The 21,656-nt window shown below is 44.9% G+C and overlaps 1 protein-coding gene across 1 annotated transcript; it reads left to right on the forward strand.

Moving 5' to 3' along the window:
* Window positions 1-10,930: 10,930 nt before the first annotated feature.
* Window positions 10,931-15,416, forward strand: IL10 (interleukin 10). The gene is made up of 5 exons (XM_004375202.2): window positions 10,931-11,146; window positions 11,969-12,028; window positions 12,316-12,468; window positions 13,458-13,523; window positions 14,615-15,416. The coding sequence occupies exons 1-5, from the start codon at window positions 10,982-10,984 to the stop codon at window positions 14,705-14,707; spliced, it is 537 nt and encodes a 178-aa protein (XP_004375259.1). The 5' UTR covers window positions 10,931-10,981; the 3' UTR covers window positions 14,708-15,416.
* The last annotated feature ends 6,240 nt before the right edge of the window (window positions 15,417-21,656 follow it).

Here is a 21,656-nt window from a genome sequence, read left to right on the forward strand (position 1 = left end):
GGCTCACCCAGAGATTTTGTTAAACATCTGCTAAAAATAGAAAGTTTGAGTAATGTTATAATTTGAAGTTTTATTTGGTTTCTATATCCGTGGTTGGGCAGCACTCTCCTGGTAATGAGGAAAAGTGCTCCCGCAAACAAAGACAGGCTAGGGGTTTGTATTTATAACAGAAAATAGGAGGAAAGAACGAAACCAAAAAAGACAGTTTTTTTAATATATACTTTAGAGTTGCATTAATTTTCTCATACTAATGGCACAACAGCACACAACAACATCAAGCCAGACAAAAGGCAAGGCATACAGAGCAATTAAAAGTTTATTTTTAAGTTTACTTAAAAAAAAATCTATTAAATATCATCTCAAAACATTTAAGCACGTATAAATTAAAACTGTGTGCCAAAAAAATGTTTTATATATATATAAAAAAAAAAAAACTATGTGTAAGGCTCCCAAAACAAATTCGTGCAAGCCCAAGTTCCAATAAATTTTTACAAAAATGTAACACACCTAAGGCTGTAGTTCTCAAAGAGCAGTCCAATGACCCCTAGGAGGTGCTCCCTTTCCCAACTGCCTGTCTGTGTGAGGCTGGAGTTTCCTTATCTAGTCAACCCAAACAATACATCACAGCAGATCAGATGTAGGAGCAGATGAGAGAACCTAGCTTCTTCTACTAAGCCAGATGTTAAAGAGATTTGGAAAAAATGTTAAACAATGCCACTCTTCTCACTAAATACTTTGGAAAATAGATTTTTCATTTAAAATATTTATGCTAACATGTAATGGGTTTATCATTGATACTTTAAAACCTTGTAATTCGTAGATATTCTTTAAATTTCTCAGGTTTAGTTTCCTACATGGTAAACATTGATAGATAGAACCCACATAAATAAAAGCTCTTTGGGGTTCTTATTAATTTTAAGAGTGTAAAGGGGTCCTGAGTTCAAACAGTTTGGGCACAGCTGACTTAAGGAAATCGAATACTATACTATGAAGCTTTGGTGATTAATTGGTAGAATTCTCCCCTCCCACATGGGAGACGCAGTTTCCATTCCCAGCCAATGCATCTCATGCACAGCCACCACCTGTCTATCAGTAGAGACTTGTGTGTTGCTATGATGCTGAACAGGCTTCAGCAGAGCTTCAAGACTAAGATTGACGAGGAAGAAAATCCTGGCAATCCACTTCCAAAAATCAGCCAGTGAAAACCCTATGGATCACAACGGTCTGGTCGCTGACCCGATGATGGCAGCTGACAACAACAAGTACTATGTTGTTGTTGGTGTTAGGTGCCATCCAGTTGGTTCCAACTCATATCAACCTCTTGTGTAACAGAATAAAATGTTGCCCCATCCTGTGACATCCTCACAATTGCTGCTATGTTTGAGCCCATTGTTGCAGCCACTGTGTCAACCCATCTTGTTTAGGGTCTGTTGTTTTTCATTGACCCTCTACTTTACCAAGCATGATGTCCTCCTGGTCCCTCCTGGTAACATGTCCAAAATAAGTGACAAGTTCTGTACTGGACACAATTGCACACACTCACTCCCTCCCCTGAACTGCCAGAAGTTCAAGCCAGATTCTGCCATCATTGCTGATGGCAGATGGATGTTGGTTGAAAGCAGAGAATACCAGAAAGATGTTTACCTGTGTTTTATTGACTATGCAAAGGCATTCGACTGCGTGGATCATAACAAATTCTGGATAACACTGTGAAGAACGGGACTTCCAGAACACTTAATTGTGCTCATGAGGAACCTGTACACAGATCAAGAGGCAGTCGTTCGAACAGAACAGGTGGATACTGCGTCGTTTAAAGTTAGGAAAGGTATGTGTCAGGTTTGTATCCTTTCACCATACTTATTCAGTCTGTATGCTGAGCAAATAATCCGAGAAGCTGGGCTATATAAAGAAGAACGTGGCATCAGGATTGGAGAAAGACTCATTAACAACCTGCGATATACAGATGATACAACTTTGCTTGCTGAAAGTGAAGAGGACTTTGAAGCACTTACTGATGAAAGTCAAAGACTACAGCTTTCAGTATGGATTAAACCTCAACATAAAGAAAGCAAAAATCCTCACAACTGGACCAATAAGCAACATCATGATAAATGGAGAAAAGATTGAAGATGTCAAGGATTTCATTTTACTTGTATTCACTGTCATCACCCATGGAAGCAACACTCAAGAAATTAAATAACATATTGCATGGAGCAAACTGTTGAAAACACCTCTTTACAAAGTTAAAAAGCAAAATGTCACCTTGAGGACTAAGGTGTGCCTGACCCAAGCCATGGTATTTTTAATTGCCTCATATGCATGCAAAAGCTGGACAATGAATAAAGAAAACCAGAGAAGAAATGACGTCTTTGAATTATGGTGTCAGCGAAGAATATTGAATATACCGTGAACTGCCAAAAGAACGAACACATCTGTCTTGGAAGAAGTACAGCCAGAATGCTCCTTAGAAGTGAGGATGGAGGGACTTCATCTGCTATCAGGATGGACCAGTCCCTGGAGAAGGACATCATGCTTGGTAAAGTAGAGGGTCAGCCAAAAAGAGGAAGACTCTCAACGGGATGGATGGACACTGTGGCTGGAACAATGGGCTCAAACATAGCAACAATTGTGAGGACAGCACAAGACCAGGCAGTGTTTTGTTCTGCTGTGCACAGGATCGCTATGAGTCGGAACTGACTCGATGGCACCTAACAACAGCAACTCTCTCCCCTGACAGTTTATGACCTAAGACTGGCTCATGTAAACAACAGGGAGGACAGAAGAGGTACATGAATCCAGGATGGGAGGAGCACTAGACTTTTCACGTCTCGTGCAGATGAACACACCATCTGCTCCTTCACAGCAAAAGCCTGTGAATGTGGGGTACATTTTAGTGATGAAGATCAGAATGAGCAAGACAAAGAGAAGTACTCAAATCTCTTTAATAAGTTTTCTTGAAGGAAATGAGATTAACCTTTAGAGGCCAAACTAATTTTTCATACTACTGCAGTCACGTCTCAGAGATAAAACACAATAGAAACATGTTTCTGTCTGAAAACATTCGAAGGTTTGAAATATTTCCCTAAGATAGAACTATCTAAGTAACCTTCACATAGCGATAAGCACACAGTGAGTGCAAATAGATACCTAATTGCTTGATTGGTGGAAACTCACCTTCACAGATTTACAACTTCTCCTCACCACCACCACCCCACGCACTGCAAACATCTTAGATAACTTCCCCCAGTTGTTGGTGCAGGTCCAGAGAATTCAGAGTGATTTAAAACTCATCTGAGTCAAGGAATGAGGGACTGATTTAAGGATAATGCAAAAAGAATTGGGTTCCAGTTCCACCTTTGCCACTGTCTCTAGTGCCTAGGAAAACACTTTCTTCTCCTGGCCTCACTTTGCCCATCTGTAAAATGAGAGGTGTGGATTAGATAATGCTTAAGGCCCCTCCTCTTCTGACATCCTACCACATAGGACATTCTTAACCCTTCAACAACCATGGGGGATTGGTTAACATATGCCTGGAAGAAGTGTTGATTAGTAATCAGATCAATCAATAAATAATAAACTGGAAAAGCTAAATGGGTATAGCTGTATAGTTTGTGAGGATGACTGTTTTCCCAAGCGAATTCACCTCCTACTTTCCATGAGGTGGAAAACAGACAGACATAGAATCAATGAAGGCTACAAAGAGTTTGGAAAGTGCACATTCAGTCACTCAGTCGCCAATATATGTTTAGTGAGGACTTTGGGTGTGTCCAGAAGTATACCAATTACCCGGAGAACAATGACCAGCACAAATAGCCCTGTGCCTTGTCCTTCTGGAAGTTACAGTCTAATGGGGAAAAATAATCTATCAAATGATCAGATAGCCAAATATATAATTGCAAAGCAACATAATTACTATGAAGGAAAGGAACAAGATGTTTTGAGACGTACCCTGGCCTAGACTGGGGAATCAGAAAAAAACTTATTTGAGGAAGTAACATCTGAGCTGAGAGACGAAGGATGAAGAGAAGAGGAAGAGCAATCCAGGAAAGGGGGAACCACAAGTGCAAAGGCCCTGTGGTAGGAGAGAGAGCACAGCTCACTGGAGGAAAAGAAGAAAGCCAGTAAGACTTCAGTGCGGAGGCAAGTGGAAAGTGCTGAGGGTTGTGGCTGAGGAGACAGGCAGAGTCAGATGATAAAGGGACTTGTAGATGGTGTTAAGAATATGAGCCCTTATTTTACCAAGTGAGAGAAAGCGAGAAATCGTTGGAGGGTTTAAGCATGGGGAGAGTCTTGATCAGATGGGTGTTTGCAAATAATCACCCTGGCTACAAAGTGGAGAACAGTTTAGAGAATGGATATTAGAATACCAGTTGGACATTTATTTTGGAGTCTAAATAAGAATGGTAGCTTGAAACAGTCATTGCTAATGATGGTGGAAATGGAGAGAAGTGAGCAGTTTAGAGAGATGTTTATGAAGAAAAATCTAGAGAACTTGCTGATAGATTGAACATGGGGTAGCAAAGGAGAGAGAAGAACTGACAAACTATTTCTAGATTTCTGGCTTGTATGATGGGTTAGATGGTGGTGCCATTTACTGAGTTAGGGAACACTGGATGAAAGTGAGGATGGCAAAGGAGGATGAGTTCTGTCTCCAATACAGGATCAGCTACCTAATTTGCAGGGCTCAGTGCAAAAGGAAAATGCAGAGCCCCTTGCTCAAAAATTATGAAGAATTTCAGAGACAGTGACAGCAGAGCAAGAGCAGATCCTTCTAAGCATGGGGCCCTGAGTGACTGCATGGGTCACACATCCACTAAACCAGCCCTGCTCAGAGATGTTGGTTTGAGGTGTTTGCCATACACAGGAGATCTGAGCAAACTAGATTCCATCAGTGGGACAGCTCTGGAGCTGAGAGAATTATTTTTATCCCAGACTCAGGAGCCCACTACTTGTTCCATACAATCATGCAAACAGCGCAGGACAGCCGTGTGTCCTGGAGGCAAGGACTCTGACACCTGATGTCCTGGCGCCTTGAAGCCAAAGTTCTCATGTGAGAAGTGACAGATTAGAGTGTCCATCCCCTAAGGAAAATCCAAATTGCTTGAATTGGCCCCACAGTTGCACAAAGGGGAATTCCACTCAGGCTGTCCCAAGATCAGCCCTTCCGCTGTGGTTTGCAGCGTCTGCCAGCCTCGCTCCTCGGAAGGGCAGCCAATCCGGTTTGCATAATGCTGGCTTGATTCAGTGCAGCCCCAACGTGGGCGCCTTCTAAACTTCTGACTGAGCCAGGCCTTTATTCTGAAGTACCCAGCCTCAAGACCCACGTCAGAGAGGCCCGGAGGAGGACAGCACGGCAGAGCTCCAGGCCCTGGGATCCTCATGACCACACCTGGAATGTGTGAGCTGACCCCACTCACTCTGCCCTTGACACAGACTCTTGCAGCAGAGCTGCTGAGGAAGGCCCTATCCAGGGAGCTGAGGAAGGTTATTCAAGGGAATGCCAGAAGTTCTTTCCACACTAGATGTCCTGGATGAGAAGAAATGAAACTCCCATTATCAGCTGTAATAAAAGGCAGGAGGAACTGAGAACCAAGGGGATTCTTCTAGGGCATCCAGCCACGCCTTGGGAGAGCAGGGTCCACCTTTCCCCAAGTAGGCATGGTCCCACCTTCTCTGCTGCATCACTGACCTGTCTGTTCCTTGCCAGCAGCTCTGTTGCCCGGCAGGCCGGCTGACCTGGGTCCAGCAGCCCAGACCCAGAACCTCCCCTTTGCAGTCCTCTTGCATTCCACAGGCCTCCCAGCCTGGTCCCCACTCTTGGGTCTGAGTTGCAGAACTGCTGAAAGATGCAAAGTAACAAAGATGGCTGCCATTTTGCTGAGCTTGAAGGTAGCTGGGCAATGGTTTCTGTACAAGATCCTGTGCCCTCGAAGTGTATTCACACATACACGCTCATGGTTCTTGTCTGCTAGGACTCTTCTGCAGCTAAGGGAGTGGCTCTTAGTGGGCGGAGCTTCCCAGAAAGGTTAAGAAAGAACCATCTGTTCTTATGTGGTTTCAGACCTTTGGCATTTCCCCATCTCCCTTTCTCCTGACCTCTTGGAATGAAAGATAGGAGAGCAGGAAGGCAGAGAAATCGGATCCTGGATGACATGTGAGTGCTGCCCCAACCTTGGAATGCCTACCTCTGTACTTCTTGTGGGGTAAGACAAAAAATAAAATCCCTTTCTTTTTAAGCCATGCTTAATCAGGTTTTCTGTCATTTGCAGCTAAATGCAGAAACTAGGGAATATTTTGGAGTGGGGTAGAAGAGGAGAAGCACCCCCCCCCCAGACTTCGTCGGCTTTCCCAGTGAGTCCCCACTAGGAAAATTTATTTAAATTCTATTCAATAAACATTTATTAGACACCTGTCACGCACCTGGCAGGAGTCCCTCGTGATGCAAACGGTTAAGCACTCAGCTGCTAACCGAAAGGTCGGAAGTTTGAGTCCACCCAGAGATGTCTCAGAAGACAGGCCTGGTGATTTACTTCTGAAAGGTCACAGCCATTGAAAACCCTATGGAGTACAATTCTACTCTGAAACACATGGGGTCACCATGAGTTGGAATCGACTCAACAGCCACTGGTTTTATACACCTGGCATCGTAGTTCCAGGAAAAATTGGACACAGACCCTTTGCCCTCAAGGAGCTCACAGTCTAACAAGTGGCATTAGTGCCCAGATTGACATTCCAGCCATCCATAGGGGCATGCCATCCCACTTCCTTCCCTAAACGGGCTCTTCTCTTCCACTGAACCCCAACCTCAAATCTCCTAACTTGTGGATTGTTGACATTTATGCGTCACATGTGACCTACGCTTTGGGACTTTTCCCAATGGATCCTAATGACTTTTCGGATGAACAGATGTTTTCACAGCCTTGAGAAGTAGGAGTCATCTTTGTTCTTGTTGTTTTTCAACGTAAAGGCACGGGTCATAACTTTCCCAAAACCGTTCATACCTATTCTCTTATATCAGCTTACCATTAATACCATGAGATATGTTGATTGGGAAGCTACTGCTATCTCCATTTTTTAAATAAGGAAACTTGCCTGTAGTTATCTCTGACCATTTAGATTCTGAAATTTTGAGATAAGAGTGGAAAATAATTTCAAATCACTGAGGAAAGAATTAACTAGTCAACTAATGGTTTGAGATAGTTGGCTATCTATCAAAACCAGTAAAGAAAGCCAGATCCTAACTCTAATCCTACTTAAGGGATTATGGATTATATATGTATATGTGTGTGTGTGTGTGTGTGTGTGTGTGTGTGTGTGGTGGCACAGTGGTTAAGAGCTACAGCTGCTAACCAAAAGTTGGCAGTTTGACTCTACCAGCTGCTCCTCGGAAACTCTATGGGGCAGTTCTACTCTGTCATATAGGTTCACTATAAGTCAGAATCGACTGGATGGCAGTGGTTTTTTTTTTTTTAATGTGTATATATATATGTATATGTATATGTATACATATATATATACTAACAATTAACATGCTTGGCTGCTAACCATAAGATTGGAAGTTCAAGTCCACCCAGAGTTGCCTCAGAAGAAAGGCCTGGCTATCTATTTCCAAAAATTCAGCCATTGAAGACCTTGTGGAGCACAGTTCTACACATATGGGGTCTCTATGAATCAGAGTTGACTCAATGAAAACTGGTAGTGGTGGTGGCTATATATATATATATAATAATATACACCTTCTCATTTATCAACTATCTCGTTATCTGACATTTTGCATTTACGACAATAGTAAAAGATCTAGTACCCAACTATTTTGCGGATTAACACTGTACTTCTGGCAGTAACGAATGCTGAGGTGCAGGGTGACAATAACGCTGGCTTTGTTGGTTAAGGTCATGCGTCAGCTTGGCTGGGCCATAATTCTCAGTGATTTGGCAGTTATGTAATGATGTAACTTGGCAGTTATGTAATGCTGTAACTTGGCAGTTATGCAATGATGTAACTTGGAAGTTATGCAATAATGTAGTCATCCTCCATTTTGTGATCTGATGTGGTCATCTTCCATTTTCACATAACACTGATTTCACATAACAACCTGGTCTTTGGAACCTAATCGTTGATAAGTGAGGAAAGGGTGTATATATAACATATATGTGTATATTTACATATATATCTCAAAGTATAAGAAGAAAATGTATGAGATGCTATCTGCCTCCCTGAGCTGCCCTCCCTGTCCCTTTGAGTGCTTGCTGAGGCCAAGACCAGCCTCCTTAACGTTGCACTCTCCAGCCCTGATCCAGGTTCACAGGGCACTCTACTTATGCCCATCCCAATACAGAAATGAGAAGACTGTTTACCTGACACCTTCTATGGGGTGGACTAGGCACCAGGTACACAAAGAACAAGAAAACAGGGTCCTGCTTCAGGAAACACCCTGACTCGTGGAGGATTAATACGATGCAGAGGTGTAGATTTAGTCATGGAGGTAAGCACAGGGCATAGTGGGAAATGAAGGTAGGAGGAGTCTGTTCTGCCTGGCGAGGAAAGAGTGCCTCCCAGCCTCCCTCTGAGGACTGACCCCCTGGCCTGACAGATTTGCTCTGCCCAGGCTGCTCTCGGAACACTCAGCTCAGTGAGGGGTCAGCCCTGCACGCCAAAGCAGACAGCCCAGACAGCACAGGAGCCAGGAGGGAAGAGAAGAGTAGGGGGTGCAGGAAACCTAGCTCCTTGCTCCTTTCTTTCCGCTTCCTGGTGGCAGAACTTAGTACTCCTTGGCCCACTGCAAGTCTGGCAGGAGCAGCAATTCCTGAGTCATCCCCATTCTTGTGTCTAGAGGTTCTTTCTCCTTTTATGATCTTTAGGCTAATAGTCCCCAAGGGGTTCAGAGGACAGGCCCCAGTTCCCTGAGCCTGACCCACAGGTCACCATAGCAGGTAATGTCCAGAGGGTGGGCCTGGGCCCTCTCAGCCCTCCCTCCCACTCATCAGACTGGTCCGGGCCCCAAGATGTCTTCCTCACTTGCTTTGGTGTGGTGACCTTCTCAGTTGCGGCAGGCTCAGAATTCAGTGCTCTCTGAGGACTCCTGGAGCTGATGCTCTGAGGGGCTAAGCAATACGGAAACACTAGCGATACCTTACATCTGAGCCCACTTGTTACTTTCCAAAACCCATCCCATGTAAAGCACAAAAGTGCCTGGCAGGCTGGAGGGCAGATTGTGTCGACAGATGGAAAATAGACACAGGGACATCAAGTGACTTGCCCTGGGCTTAAAGAGTGACAGAGCCAGGGTACAGCCCAGGACTCCTGCCTCTGGGTCGGTGCTCTTCCCAGCGCTCTTCTTAGCTGCGGTGGTAGGAGAAGCCCGTGTGGAAGTGGGATGTCAAGTCACAGTCAAAAGGCCTCGAGACTTTTCATATATCTGAAAAAACCCTGATATCACTGCCCTGTCCTTTCCCAGGTAGAGGGGGGGCAACATCCCTCACCCCACCTAGCTACCCTGCCTGCACACACACACACACACACACACACACACACACACACACACAAATCTAATGCTTCTGTGGGAAGAGGGAGAGAGGATAGATAATAAGAAAGAAAGGGACATGCTGTCCAGCCTTCATGGAATTCTGACTTGCTTTCTTGGCTTCTTATTTCTTCCTCTCCTTCTTTCAAACCTAAATCTCCAACCACAGAAGCTTACAACTAAAAGAAACCCTAAAAAATCAGTTGCCATCAAGTCAACTCCAAGTCATGGTTATCCCATGTGTGTGAGAGTAGAGCTGTGCTTCATAGGGTTTTCAATGGCTGATTTCTTGCAAGTAGATTGCCAGGTCTTTCTTTCCAGGTACCTCTGGGTAGACTCCAACTTCCAACCTTTGGGTTAGCAGCCAAGCACCTTAACCATTTTCACCACCCAGGGACTTCTAAAAGAAACCTGGAAGACCATTTAATCCAACCTTTCATTTCACACACTAGGGGCAGTGTAGAGCAGGCTGAGGAGCCTGGCATTGGTTTCTTATATTCTGGTGCCCTCACTTCCCACTCATGTAACCTTGGGCAGAGTACTTAACCTCTCTGCCTTGCTTCCCTCATCTATACAACAGAGGTAATTACGGTCAGGGTGAGGGCTCCCTGCCTGGCACGTGACAGCTTTCAGTAAGAACAGACTACTATTATTAACTTTCCCCCCAAGCAGTGGGACAGCCGAGGAGGTGGAGATACGGACCTGAGAATCTAAATGACACTCAGGCCAGGGAAGGAGTCTGGAGCACATCCCGTGACCCTGCCTGTCCTGTGGGGAGCCAGCCTCTTCAAGGCGCAAACCTGAAATATGTCATGGGAGAATGGGACGAGAGCTTTGAGGATAATTGGCTCACCCCTTCATTCTACTTGGGGAAACTGAGGCCCAGAGAGCTGAAATGTCTTCCCAAGTCAGTAAAGAGAAGCCTTGAGCATTCCACCCAGATCCTGGGGACGTGGGGGGAAAAGGGGAGACCCAATTATTTCTCAACCCGTGTGTTTTGGAGTAGCCAATTTGTCCACGTCACTGTGGACGCTGGTGAAAGCCACAGCATCTCCGCACACAGAGCAGTTGTTCCACCAGGAAATCAATTTTTTTTTACTAGGAGGAGCTGAAAAATTATTTTAAAAGAGAGAGAGAGAGAGAGGTCCATCCTAAAAATAACCATAATGCAGAAGTTCTTCCTAAACCAGCCTTTTTGCTTATGATGCAAAAATCGAAATGTTTAAGAGTAAAAAGTTCAACCAATGCAAAGCTGGAGAGGTCTAGGGAAGGGAGGAGCTTCAATCAGAAAAAAATCTTTGCCGGGAAATCTCTGACTTTGTGGCTTTTTATGAATGGGGAGGTCCCCCTCAACCTATGTATAAAAGGGGGACCTGAGGTGAAGGTCTGCACATCAGGGGCTTGCTCTTGCAAAACCAAACCACAAGGCAGACTCGCAAAAGAAGGCAGAGCTCCGCCATGCACCGCTCAGCACTGCTATGTTGCCTGGTCTTCCTGGCTGGGGTGGGGGCCAGCCAGAGCCAGGACCCCCAGTCTGAGAACAGCTGCACCTACTTCCCACACAGCCTGCCCCACATGCTCAGAGAGCTCCGGATGGCCTTCAACAGGGTGAAGACTTTCTTTGTGAGTATGATTCCCTCCTGTCCATTCGCTCTTCTTGGGACTGTCTGAGCTAGGCACTCTGCTGGAATTGCAAGAAGAACCCTCCTCCTTCTTTACTCCATCCCCAGCACCTATGCCCTCCAAATTCAAATTCTTAAGAGAGTATATATAGTTCAGGCCACGGGTTCAGTGAGTTACGCTAAGCCCAAGATGATGAGGCAAATGTACAGGTAAAATTGCCTTAAAGATAAATGCACCATCTCTCCTATGCTCAGAAACTTCTGTAAAACCCCCTGGAGCTCAGATTATTGGCTGGGAGAAATCAAGAAGGGTCTGCTTGGAGGTGAAGATGTGGCAGGGAAACACAAGTTGCCTCTTCTCAGAAGGGCAATTGCCTTCCAAGGTTTGGGAAAATCCGTGCCTGGAGGAACCTGTGTCTGCAGAAGCCTCTCCTGCTAGGAGTCCTGCAGAGCCTGAACTGGGCATCCGTAGTCTGGGACAGAAAAGCAAAGCACGCTCCGTGAGAGAGGAGCACAAGTCACTGAAGGTTGACGCAAGGGCCCGTTAAAGCTTAGTCGTGGCTCTGCACAAAGAGGACCAGGACTGAGACAAGCTTCTGCCTTCACATCAAAGATCAGCCAGATTTTTTAAACAACTTGATCTCAAGGAAGGACCTAGTTTAACTAATGACTCTAGCACCATTGAATTGTTTAAAATTCTCCCTTCAGTTTTTGAGCCAGAGCTGCAATGATTAAAAACTCTATAAATAAAGAGGATCAGAAAGACACCAATTTCAGGTGTTTTCCCAAGCCTCGGTTCACTCTGCTTCTGTTCTTCTTGCAGCAAACGAAGGATCAGCTGGACAACATGTTGTTAAATAAGTCCCTGCTGGAGGACTTCAAGGTGAGAGCAGGGAGTACAGAGGTGGATGGGGGGTGTGCAGAGTGACTAAGGGAAGGGAGGACGGCTTCGTGACTACAGGGAGCTGGGGCTGCTTCCTTTGCTTTGAAAAGGAGAAGTGGGAAGATCTTAACTCAGCACATAGCCAGCAGCTGGAGGGTTACAAAGGGCTCAGCGCTGGCAGAGGCAGCTGGTTAAGGAGAGTCCCTGGGGACAGAGCTGTCCTCTCAAGCTAGCCACAGCAGCCCTTCCTCCCAATCACCACCCTGTCGTCTGGCTTCTGCCCTTAGGGTTACCTGGGATGCCAAGCCTTGTCCGAGATGATCAAATTTTACCTGGAGGTGGTGATGCCGAAGGCTGAGAACCACGGCCCCAACATCAAGGAGCACGTGAACTCCCTGGGGGAAAAGCTGACAACCCTCAGGGCGAGGCTGCGGCGCTGTGTGAGTAGAAAGCCAGTTTTTCCCCTGGAGGCTGTCCCCATCTCCTACAGAGCAGCAGGGCCACCCCAGGACACAACAGGCACCCAGGGACACAACTGGGCAAGGCAGCCAGAGTCAGATCTCTTGCTCATTTCTCTCTGAGCAGGGGGTGGGGTGGCTGCTAGGCATTTACATGTGAAGATTTGCAAACAGCTTTCCTGTTATTTGTGACTCATTTGTGGCTTATTAACTACTCCCCTCTCTCGTATGAAAGGGGCCCAGAGCTTCAGTCAGGCACCCTTGTCCCTTTGGACCTAGACCCTGGGCCTGGCGGGAGGGGATTAGAAGGTGAGGCTTCTGGGGAGAGCCAATCCCACTCACCTCTTCTCCCTGACCTTTTAGAAGCAGGTCCCTAAGTGGAGCCAGTGACATTTTAGAAAGGCCTGGGGAATATTCACCCCTGGGCAGGAGGGTGCCTCTTCCCCCAGATAATTTATGTCTCCACGTGACACGATACCCTCTCCACGGGTTTCCTTTTTCTCTCCCTGATATAGACACATCCATGGGGCCCTATTTGCAGGACAGGGCTGTGCAAAGGGCTTGGTCAGTGTTGCTGTGACCACAGTCTCCATTCCTCAGGGACTTAGAAAGGGTGCTTGGTGGCTGAGCCTGAAGTGGAGCGACAGGTCAGAGAGGCAGGAAAGGGAGACGCTGAGAATGCCTAGCTCAGCACTCTGGGAGACACGGTGGCGCTCTGGGGAGGAAGCCCCAGCGAGACCTGGGTTTCATCCAAGACTTGCAAACATCTCAGAGTGACCCCTAGAGAAATGCAGCTTGCCTCCCTATGCTGTGTTTCTTTTCTGTCCAGTGGGTAAGCATGAGGTTGGGCTCAGCTTTCCCAGGGAGCTGCAGGAGGTAGACATTCAACATACACTGCAGCTTGTCCCCCGAGTGCTGTGGACCCAGAAGCTGGAAGTCAGGGTGTTAACACTTTCTGTTTCCTCTCACAGCATCGATTTCTTCCCTGTGAAAACAAGAGCAAAGCGGTGGAGCAGGTGAAGAACGCCTTCGATAAGGTGAGCGCAGATGGTGGCCAAGAGGGCTTGGGACCACAACTCTGGTCATTCCCCGAGGGCAGGCGTGGGGGTGGCAGGTGCTAAGGAGGCCCCGTTCTTCACTCCGAGTGAGTGTGGGAACCTGACACATGGTGTGACCTCCTCAGCCAGCGAGGAGCTGCCACCTGGGTTATATTTGTTTTCTGTGAAGTGTCTTTGGGGGTTTCTAAATGACTGCTCCTCGCCTTCGCATGCCTGTGGGCTAGGCTGGCCAGCCAACCTGCGCACAGGGCAGGCAGGGTGGTGGGGAGAGTGACAAAGGAAACAGAAAGTAGCCTATTAGGAATCGAGGCTGAACCCACACGTGCAGGAAGCTGACACGTGAATGTGCACATACAAACACACCTGGGGTTCAGACTGGGCTCCCCAAAACTCAGACACAGCAGGAAGCAGAGACAAGTTCTCATTTGTCTGGAGTTGGTCCACGCTCACTTTCCATCTGCCACTCACCACCTGCAGGAGGTGGCTGAGAACATCAACTCCCAAACCAAATGAGGTTTCACGCTTCCAAGGATGTGACCTCTGTCCTCTTTCACGAGCTGGGGACTGATGCTGGGCCGGGTTCTAACATCAGGGGGCATGAATCTTCTAAGGGTAGACCTGACAGGCAGGGCAGGGCTAGCTCAATGGGAACACAAGCTTAAAAAAAGGGCCCACTCTTTGATTCCCTTCTCTACTTCTCTCATTGTCTTGCTTTTAAACTGCTTCTTCTAATGTCTTTACATCAAATTCTGAATAAGCATCATGTGAATATATGACCTTTAAAATTGTTGAAAAGGCACCATTTTGAAGACTGTGCATTAGGAAGCGAATACTGCTTTTGCTACCCACAAACTGTAACTCAAGCCTGGAGAAGACAAAGGTCAATGCACAGTCTTTCCCAAGACAGTTGGGCAAAGCCTCAGATTCCCAGGGTTGTCCCTTCACCTCCCAACACCAGTGAGCAAGTGCAGCTTCTGTGCCCCAGGGTCATGCTGCACCCAAGTGATAGGGGGGATCCACTTACTCAATCAGATGGGATCTAACTAAATATTTCTCTTCTCCCTACATAGCTCCAAGAGAAAGGTGTCTACAAGGCCATGAGCGAATTTGACATCTTCATCAACTACATAGAAACCTACATGACAATGAAGATAAAAAACTAAAACATCCTAGGAAGCAAAGAATCCAACATGGCGACTCCACTAGACTCTAGGACATGAATTGGAGGTCTCCAAAATCGGGTCCAGGGTTCTGGGAGAACCAAACCAGCTCCTTGGAAAACCCTACCGTGCCTCTCTCCTGTGATATTTATTACCCTGATACCTCAACTCCCATTTCTATTTATTTACTGAGCTTATCTGTGAACTATTTAGAAAGAAGCTTAATATTATACTTTTTTCAATATTTATTATTTTTCACCTGTGTTTAAGCTGTTTCCATAGGATAACACCCTATGGTATATGAGTGTTTTAAAAGAAATTATAAGTTATATAAAGAGAAAAAAAAAAGTTCTTTGGGGAGCCAACTGAAGCTTCCATCCTAAGCCTGACCACACTTTAAAGCTGTTGAGCTGTTTGCTCTGACCTCCCTCTAATTTATCTCATTCCTGGGCTTGGGGCTCCCGGAGTGTTACAAAGACTCTTAGGAAGGGAGCCAGGGATACCCTCTGATGATGAACCTTCCTGTGGCTCAGAGGGACTCCCCTAACCTCACTCCCCAACCACTTTATTCTTAAAAGCTGTGGCCAGCTTGTTATTTATAACAACTTAAAGTTGGTTCTAATAGAACTTAGTTATAACTTAAAGTATTTCAATTCCTCGGGGAATGTTACATTGTTTGTCTGTCTTCATAACAGATTTTAATTTTGAATAAATAAATAGATCTTATTAAAATAACGCTATGGTATTCGATGACTTCTCTCTAACTAAAATTGCCCCCTCAACACTTCCAAGATTGAACAGAGAAGGTAAACGAGTTCTGCCTTCCAAAGAGAGGAAGCCAGCTACCCTCTCCCATGAGGAAAAGTTACTCTCACTTCAAAAGCCAACAGCAAAGACCACCATGGTCCTCCCACGGACCTCTCCTTATGTCTTTAAGGAGACTAAAAAAAAAAAAGTTGCCATCGAGTCACTTCTGACTCATAGCAACCCTATAGGACAGAGTAGAACTGCCCCTAGGGTTTCCAAGGAGCGGCTGGTGGATTCAAACTGTCAACTTTTTGATTATCAGCCATAGCTTGTCATCACTTTTAACCACTGTGCCACAAGGGCTCCAAGGAGATAAAAGATCATGCTAATTTTCAAGACTAAGGATGTGATTGTGTTGTTTGTTGTTGTTGTTGTTAGGTGCCATCTAGTCAGTTCCAACTCATAGCAACTCTATGTACAACAGAACAAAACACTGCTGAGTCCTGCACCATCCTCACAATCTTTGCTATGTTTGAGCCCATTGTTGCAGCCACTGTGTCAACCCATCTCATTGATGGTTTTCCTCTTTTTCACTGTCTGTCTGCTTTACCAAGGATGATGTCCTTCTCCAGGGACTGGTGTTGAAATCTCCTACTATTACAGCAGAACTGCCTATTTCTCTTTTCAGTGCTGTTAAAGTTTGTTTTATGTATTTTGGAGCCCTGTCATTGGGTGCGTAGATATTTATTATGGTTATGTCTTCGTAATCATGATATAGTGCCCTTCTTTGTCTTTTATGGTGGATTTTGTTTTAACGTCTATTTTATCTGAGATTAGTATTGCCACTCCTACTCTTTTTTGGTGGCTGCTTGCTTGATATATTTTCTTCCATTCTTTGATTTTTAATAAGTTTATGTCTTCATTTCTAAGGTATGTCTCTTGTAGACAGCATATGGGTGGTCCTATTTTTTTATCCATTCTGTCACTCTCTGTCTCTTTATGGGGACTTTAGGCCATTTATGTTCAGTGTAATTATTAATAGGTGTGAGTTTATTGCTGTCATTTTGGAGTGCTTTTTTTTTGTGGTGCTGACGATTTCTTTGTTCCTCTCCTGTGCTGAATTCCTTTCATTTGTGGATTTTTGTTTTTTGTTTGTTTTTGTAGATTTTGTTTTTACTGAGACTTTATGTTTTTCTTCTTTATTTCTATGAGTAGGTTTGTTAACTTTCTTTGTGGTTACCTTGAAATTTACCCTTATCTTCCTAGGTTTGAACTAGTCTATTATTACTTGGCATCGCCTTGCCTTCCTCTCCATTAGAAAGTTCTATACCTATACCGTTAATTGCCTCTATTATTGTTCTGACATTGTTGTCATTTGCAGATTAACCTCTCTGGTTCCCTGTTGTAAATCTTTTGGTTTTGAATAGCCCTTGGGAGTTAATTTCCGAGGTTGGTATCTGGCTACTGCGCGTTCCAGATGCAGGCTGTTGTCTGATGTTGTTTGTTCTCAGACCAAAGGACTCCCTTTAATAATTTTTGTAAATTTTGGTTGGTTTTTACATATTCCCTTAATTTCTGTTTATCTGGAACTGTCCTAATTTCACCATCATATTTGAACGAGAGTTTTGCAGGATACAGTATTCTTGGTTGGCAGTTTTTTTCTTTCAAGGTTTTATATATGTCATCCCTTTGCCTTCTTGCCTACATGGTTTCTCCCAAGTAATCAGAGCTTAGTCTTATTGTTTCCCCTCTGTATGTGACTTTTTGTTTTTCTCTAGCTGCTCTCCAGATTCTTTCTTTCTCTTTGGTTTTAGCATGTGTAATTATAATATGCCTTGGGGATTTTCTTTTGGGGTCTGTCCTATATGGGGTTCTTTGAGCTTCTTGGGTGGTCAGCTTTTCATCTTTCATGATATTAGGGAAGTTTTCTGTCAGCAATTCCTCAACGATCCTCTCTGTGTTTTCCATTTTATCCCCCTGTTCTGGAACTCTGATCACTCGCAAATTTTTGCTTTTGATTGTATCCCACATAGTTCTCAGCGTTTCATTTTTCTTCATTCTTTTTATGATTTCACCTCAAAGTTGTATCCAAGTGTTTGTCTTCAGTTTTGCTGATCCTATCTTCCATTGTTTCTAACCTGCTCCTCAGGCCTTCTACAACACTGTCCATTTCTGAAATCTTGTTGTTTATCTTTGGATTTCTAATTGTTGTTTTTGTATGATTTCTAGTTGTGAATTTATTTTGGTATTTTGTTCCTGTATTATTTTCCTGAATTATTCTACTTTTTGTCTGTATTTTCCATGAATTTGTCTGCATTTTCCATGAATTTGTCCATTTTTTCCTCATTTTTCTATGCTTTTTGCTTCAACTCTTGGATAGCTCTGAATGTTAGGGATTTGAATTCCCTATCAGATAGTTCTAGTGCCTTTTCTTCTACTGGAAAGTCATCTGGTGTTTTATTGAGGATGCCTACTGGAACCATCCTGTCCTGTTTTTTAATATGTTTAATATGTTTCGGTAGTTATTTTCTTGATTGTAGATTTTATTGATTGTAGATTTGTTTGTTTTGTTCTGTTTTTTGTTTTATTTGGTTGTATCTGAGTAGGTGGGCTGTGCATTCTTTGTTGTTTGCTCGTCTGTGTACACAATATTTTTCACCTCCTTGTCCAATGGGCAGGGCCAGTCATTCAGCTATGGTGCAGCAGTGCAAGCCTAGCTGAAGGGGAACTGCTGGGATGGGATGTTTGTGGAAGGTACTGGAGCTGACAAGCTGAGCCAGGGGTCAGTGAAGGGCAGGTTCCAGTAGTCCATGCCTGTGCTGCTTGGGAGTGCAATGTTCAGCCCACGATGCAGTGTTCAGCACAGGTGCAGATAGGCAGGAGGGAGAGGGAGGGGGAGGTTGTGATCTGCGGAGCTAGGTTGGGTAAGGGAAAAGGAGAAAGGGAGTAGAGAGAAACAGGGGTGGAAAAAAAAAGTGCTGAAGGAGACTGTCATTGGAGTGGAGAGATAAGAAACTGAGAAATGAAGAAAAATAAAAGAAAAAAAAAAGAAAAATAAATAAATAAAATTTTTTAAAATGTCCCCAGGGATCCCTCCAGCGTAACTGTGCAGACTGGGAAAGTGGGTCCCAAGCTGCGCAGTACAGCCTGGCTAGAAGGGGTGGAGGTGATACACAGCACCAAGTGTTCAGGGAACAGGAAAAGAAAGTAAGTAGAAAGAGATGAGAAACTGAGAAATAAAGAAAAGGAAAAAAGAAAGAGAAAACAAACAAAGAGAAAAAGAAAAAAAAAGCCCCCAGGGATCCCACCAGCGTGGCAGCGTGGACCAGGGAAGCAGTGCACCAGCCAAGCAGAGCTTCACAGCCTGTCAAGAAGAAGCAAAGATGGCACACAGAGTCAGGTGTTCAAGAAAAAGGAGGGGGAGGAGGTGAGAGGCTGGGAAGAAACCAAAAGAGGCCAAAAAAAAGCAACACCAGCAACAAAGAAATGGCAGTGAAGAAGCTGGCCAGTGGGGGCAGGTCGAATCCTCAAGGCACAGAACGGGCACCTCCTGAGCCATGGTCACGCCCCACCAGGAAGCAACGAATTGGCCCACCAGGCAGTGGCAAAGGTAGAGCAGGGGGAGGCAGGGGGAGGGGTGGGAAAACGTGTCTCACTTGTTACTGGATGCTCTGTCTCCTGCTGGGAGCTCCGTGAATCTGCTTTCCCATACTCCTTGCCCGCCGATCTCCGACAGGAGTCCAAGATGGTGGATCCGTGCTGCATTAGGTGATAAGGGACCTCCGCTCATAACTCTCCTCACTCTCTGTTCTCTGTCAGTTTCTTACTCCATTTGATGCTTGCATTAGTTCTTTATCTCTTCTTTTGAAGCTTAGGGTTCCAGGATTGACGTTTGTGATGGTTAAGATTGTGTGTCAACTTAGCTGGGCCATGATTCTCCGTGTTTTAATGTAATCACTCCCATGATTGAATATACTGTGAGTAGCCAATCAGATGAAAGAGAGTCTCCTTGGGGGTGTGGTCCGCATCTGTATATAAGCAGACGTTCTGGCTTTTTGCTCTCTCTGGATCCTGCGGCTGCTTCCTGTCATCTCATCTCCCTTTCTTGGGACTTGAGCTGTCAGCTTATCTGCTGAACCTGGGATTCATTGATCTGCACAGCCTGTGAGTGGGAACCTTGTTCTCCGACCTTCTGATCTTGGGCTTGCCAGCTTCTGCAGCTGTGTGACTTGGGAGAGGCCTCTACCCTGATCCACGGACTTAGGAAATTCTAACCTCTACAATTATGTGAGCTGTTTCCTTGATATAATCTCTCTATATGTGTATATTTATACACTTTACTGGTTTTGCTTCTCTAGAGAACCCAGCCTAAGACAACGTTTGTCTCTGTTTTACTTAGTTTTCAGGTCTTTGCTGTAGAGGGACAGTGTGGTGCTTCTGCCTATAGCACCATGTTGGCTCTGCTATCACATTGTTTGGTTTCTTGACTGCTGCTTCCATGGGTGTTGATTGTGGATCCAAGTAAAATGAAATCTTTGACAACTTCAATGTTTTATGTTTATCATGATGTTGCTTATTGGTCCAGTTGTGAGGATTTTTGTTTTCTTTATGTTGAGGTGTAAACCATACTGCAGACTGTAGTCTTTGATCTTCATCAGTAAGTGCTTCAAGTCCACTTCACTTTCAGCAAGCGAGGTTGTGTCATCTGCATATCGCAGGTTGTTAATGAGTCTTCCTCTACATAGCAAAATTTAAAAATAGGCAGGAGAAGACTTTTAGTATGCCTTTTGCTTCTTCAGGCTCCAAAGGTCTAGGGATGAATACTACTCTGCCTGATTCTTACCTCACAGGCTTATCCTGAAAATTAAGTAAGATAAAGTGCTAACGTAGCTCCTGATACTAGGAGGTGGTCCCAGTGCGCAGGGTTGGTTGTTCTTAGTATTCATAACTATAAGCTCCTACAAGTCTCCTTGAGCTGAGATCAGAGGCTTCAGGTCTAGACCCTATATAGTGGGAAATAATCAAATTAGCCCACTTGACAGGACTCCAAAAGACTCAAGCTATTGCCACTCTTTCTGTCCCCTCCCTGAACCATCAGCTACATGTGAGCTTGGCTTCTGGCTGCGGTCTGTTGGGAGGGGCATGGTGGCTGGGGAAGCCCTACTCAAAACCCGTGACTTGGAGGAGAGAGGGGGAAAGAATGGGCTGAGTAAACACTGATCCCCCTCACCCTCTGCCCAGGTCTGGGGGAGGGCAGGAGCTGACTGACTGTGGTCAGTTTTTCAGTAAGACCTGACTCACTTCGGTTAAAGTAACCATAGGAAGGAAGTGAGAAGCATCAAAGCTGAAATTCTGAGATGAAAGGTTAGGGTTAAGAATGGAGGCTAGCAGAAGATAAAGAGAGAGAGGCTGACGCTCTCTACATTTAGGCTCTCTCTACTGAACTGGAGAAGATGTCCTGGATCCCTTGGCATGGAAGATGTGCTCTACATTGCCAGGCAATGCGTACTAACTTAAATTTGAGGTTGGCACCTCACAAGTGGGAAGAGGGCTTCTAAACCAATAGATAGAAACTCACCTGGAGAACCATACTTATTAAAAAGATGTTTACAATGGTTACACTTTTTTTTTTATTATCTCAGTTTTTTTTAAATTGAACTATAGATGAAGGTTTACAGGACAAATTAGCTTCTCATTAAACAGGTAATGCAGTTTTTTTAAACTGAACTACAGATGAAGATTTACAGAACAAACTAGCTTCTCATTAAACAGTTAATGCATATATTGTTTTATGACATTGGTTAACAACTCCACGACATGTCAACACTCTCCCTTCTTGACCTTGGGTTCCCTATTTCCAGTTTTCCTGTCCCCTCCTGCCTTCTAGTCCTTACCCCTGGGCTGGTGTGCCCCTTTAGTGTCATTTTGTTTTATGGGCCTATCTAATCTTTGGATGAAGGGTGAACCTCAGCAGTGACTTCATTACTAAGTTAAAGGGTATCTGGGAGCCATACTCTTGGTGTTTGTCCAGTCTCTGTCAGATCAGTAAGTTAGAATTTTGTTCTACATTTTCCTCCAGCTCTGTCTGGGATCCTCTATTGTGATCCCTGCCAGAGCAGTCAGTGGTGGTAGCCAGGCACCATCTAGTTGTACTGGACTCAGTCTGGTGGAGGCTGTGGTAGTTGTGGTCCATTAGTCCTTTGGA

This window comes from Trichechus manatus, unplaced genomic scaffold (assembly GCF_000243295.1).
Source record: "Trichechus manatus latirostris isolate Lorelei unplaced genomic scaffold, TriManLat1.0 scaffold00035, whole genome shotgun sequence".
NCBI classification, from domain to species: domain Eukaryota; kingdom Metazoa; phylum Chordata; class Mammalia; order Sirenia; family Trichechidae; genus Trichechus; species Trichechus manatus.

What these genes read in the sequence shown, in the direction of transcription:
- IL10 (XM_004375202.2), top strand. Translation starts at nt 10,982, where the DNA reads ATGCACCGCTCAGCACTGCTATGTTGCCTGGTCTTCCTGGCTGGGGTG. An exon ending in CCCTGCTGGAGGACTTCAAG is followed by an intron (nt 12,029 to 12,315) that starts GTGAGAGCAGGG and finishes TTCTGCCCTTAG; the next exon opens with GGTTACCTGGGATGCCAAGC. An exon ending in TGAAGAACGCCTTCGATAAG is followed by an intron (nt 13,524 to 14,614) that starts GTGAGCGCAGAT and finishes CTCCCTACATAG; the next exon opens with CTCCAAGAGAAAGGTGTCTA.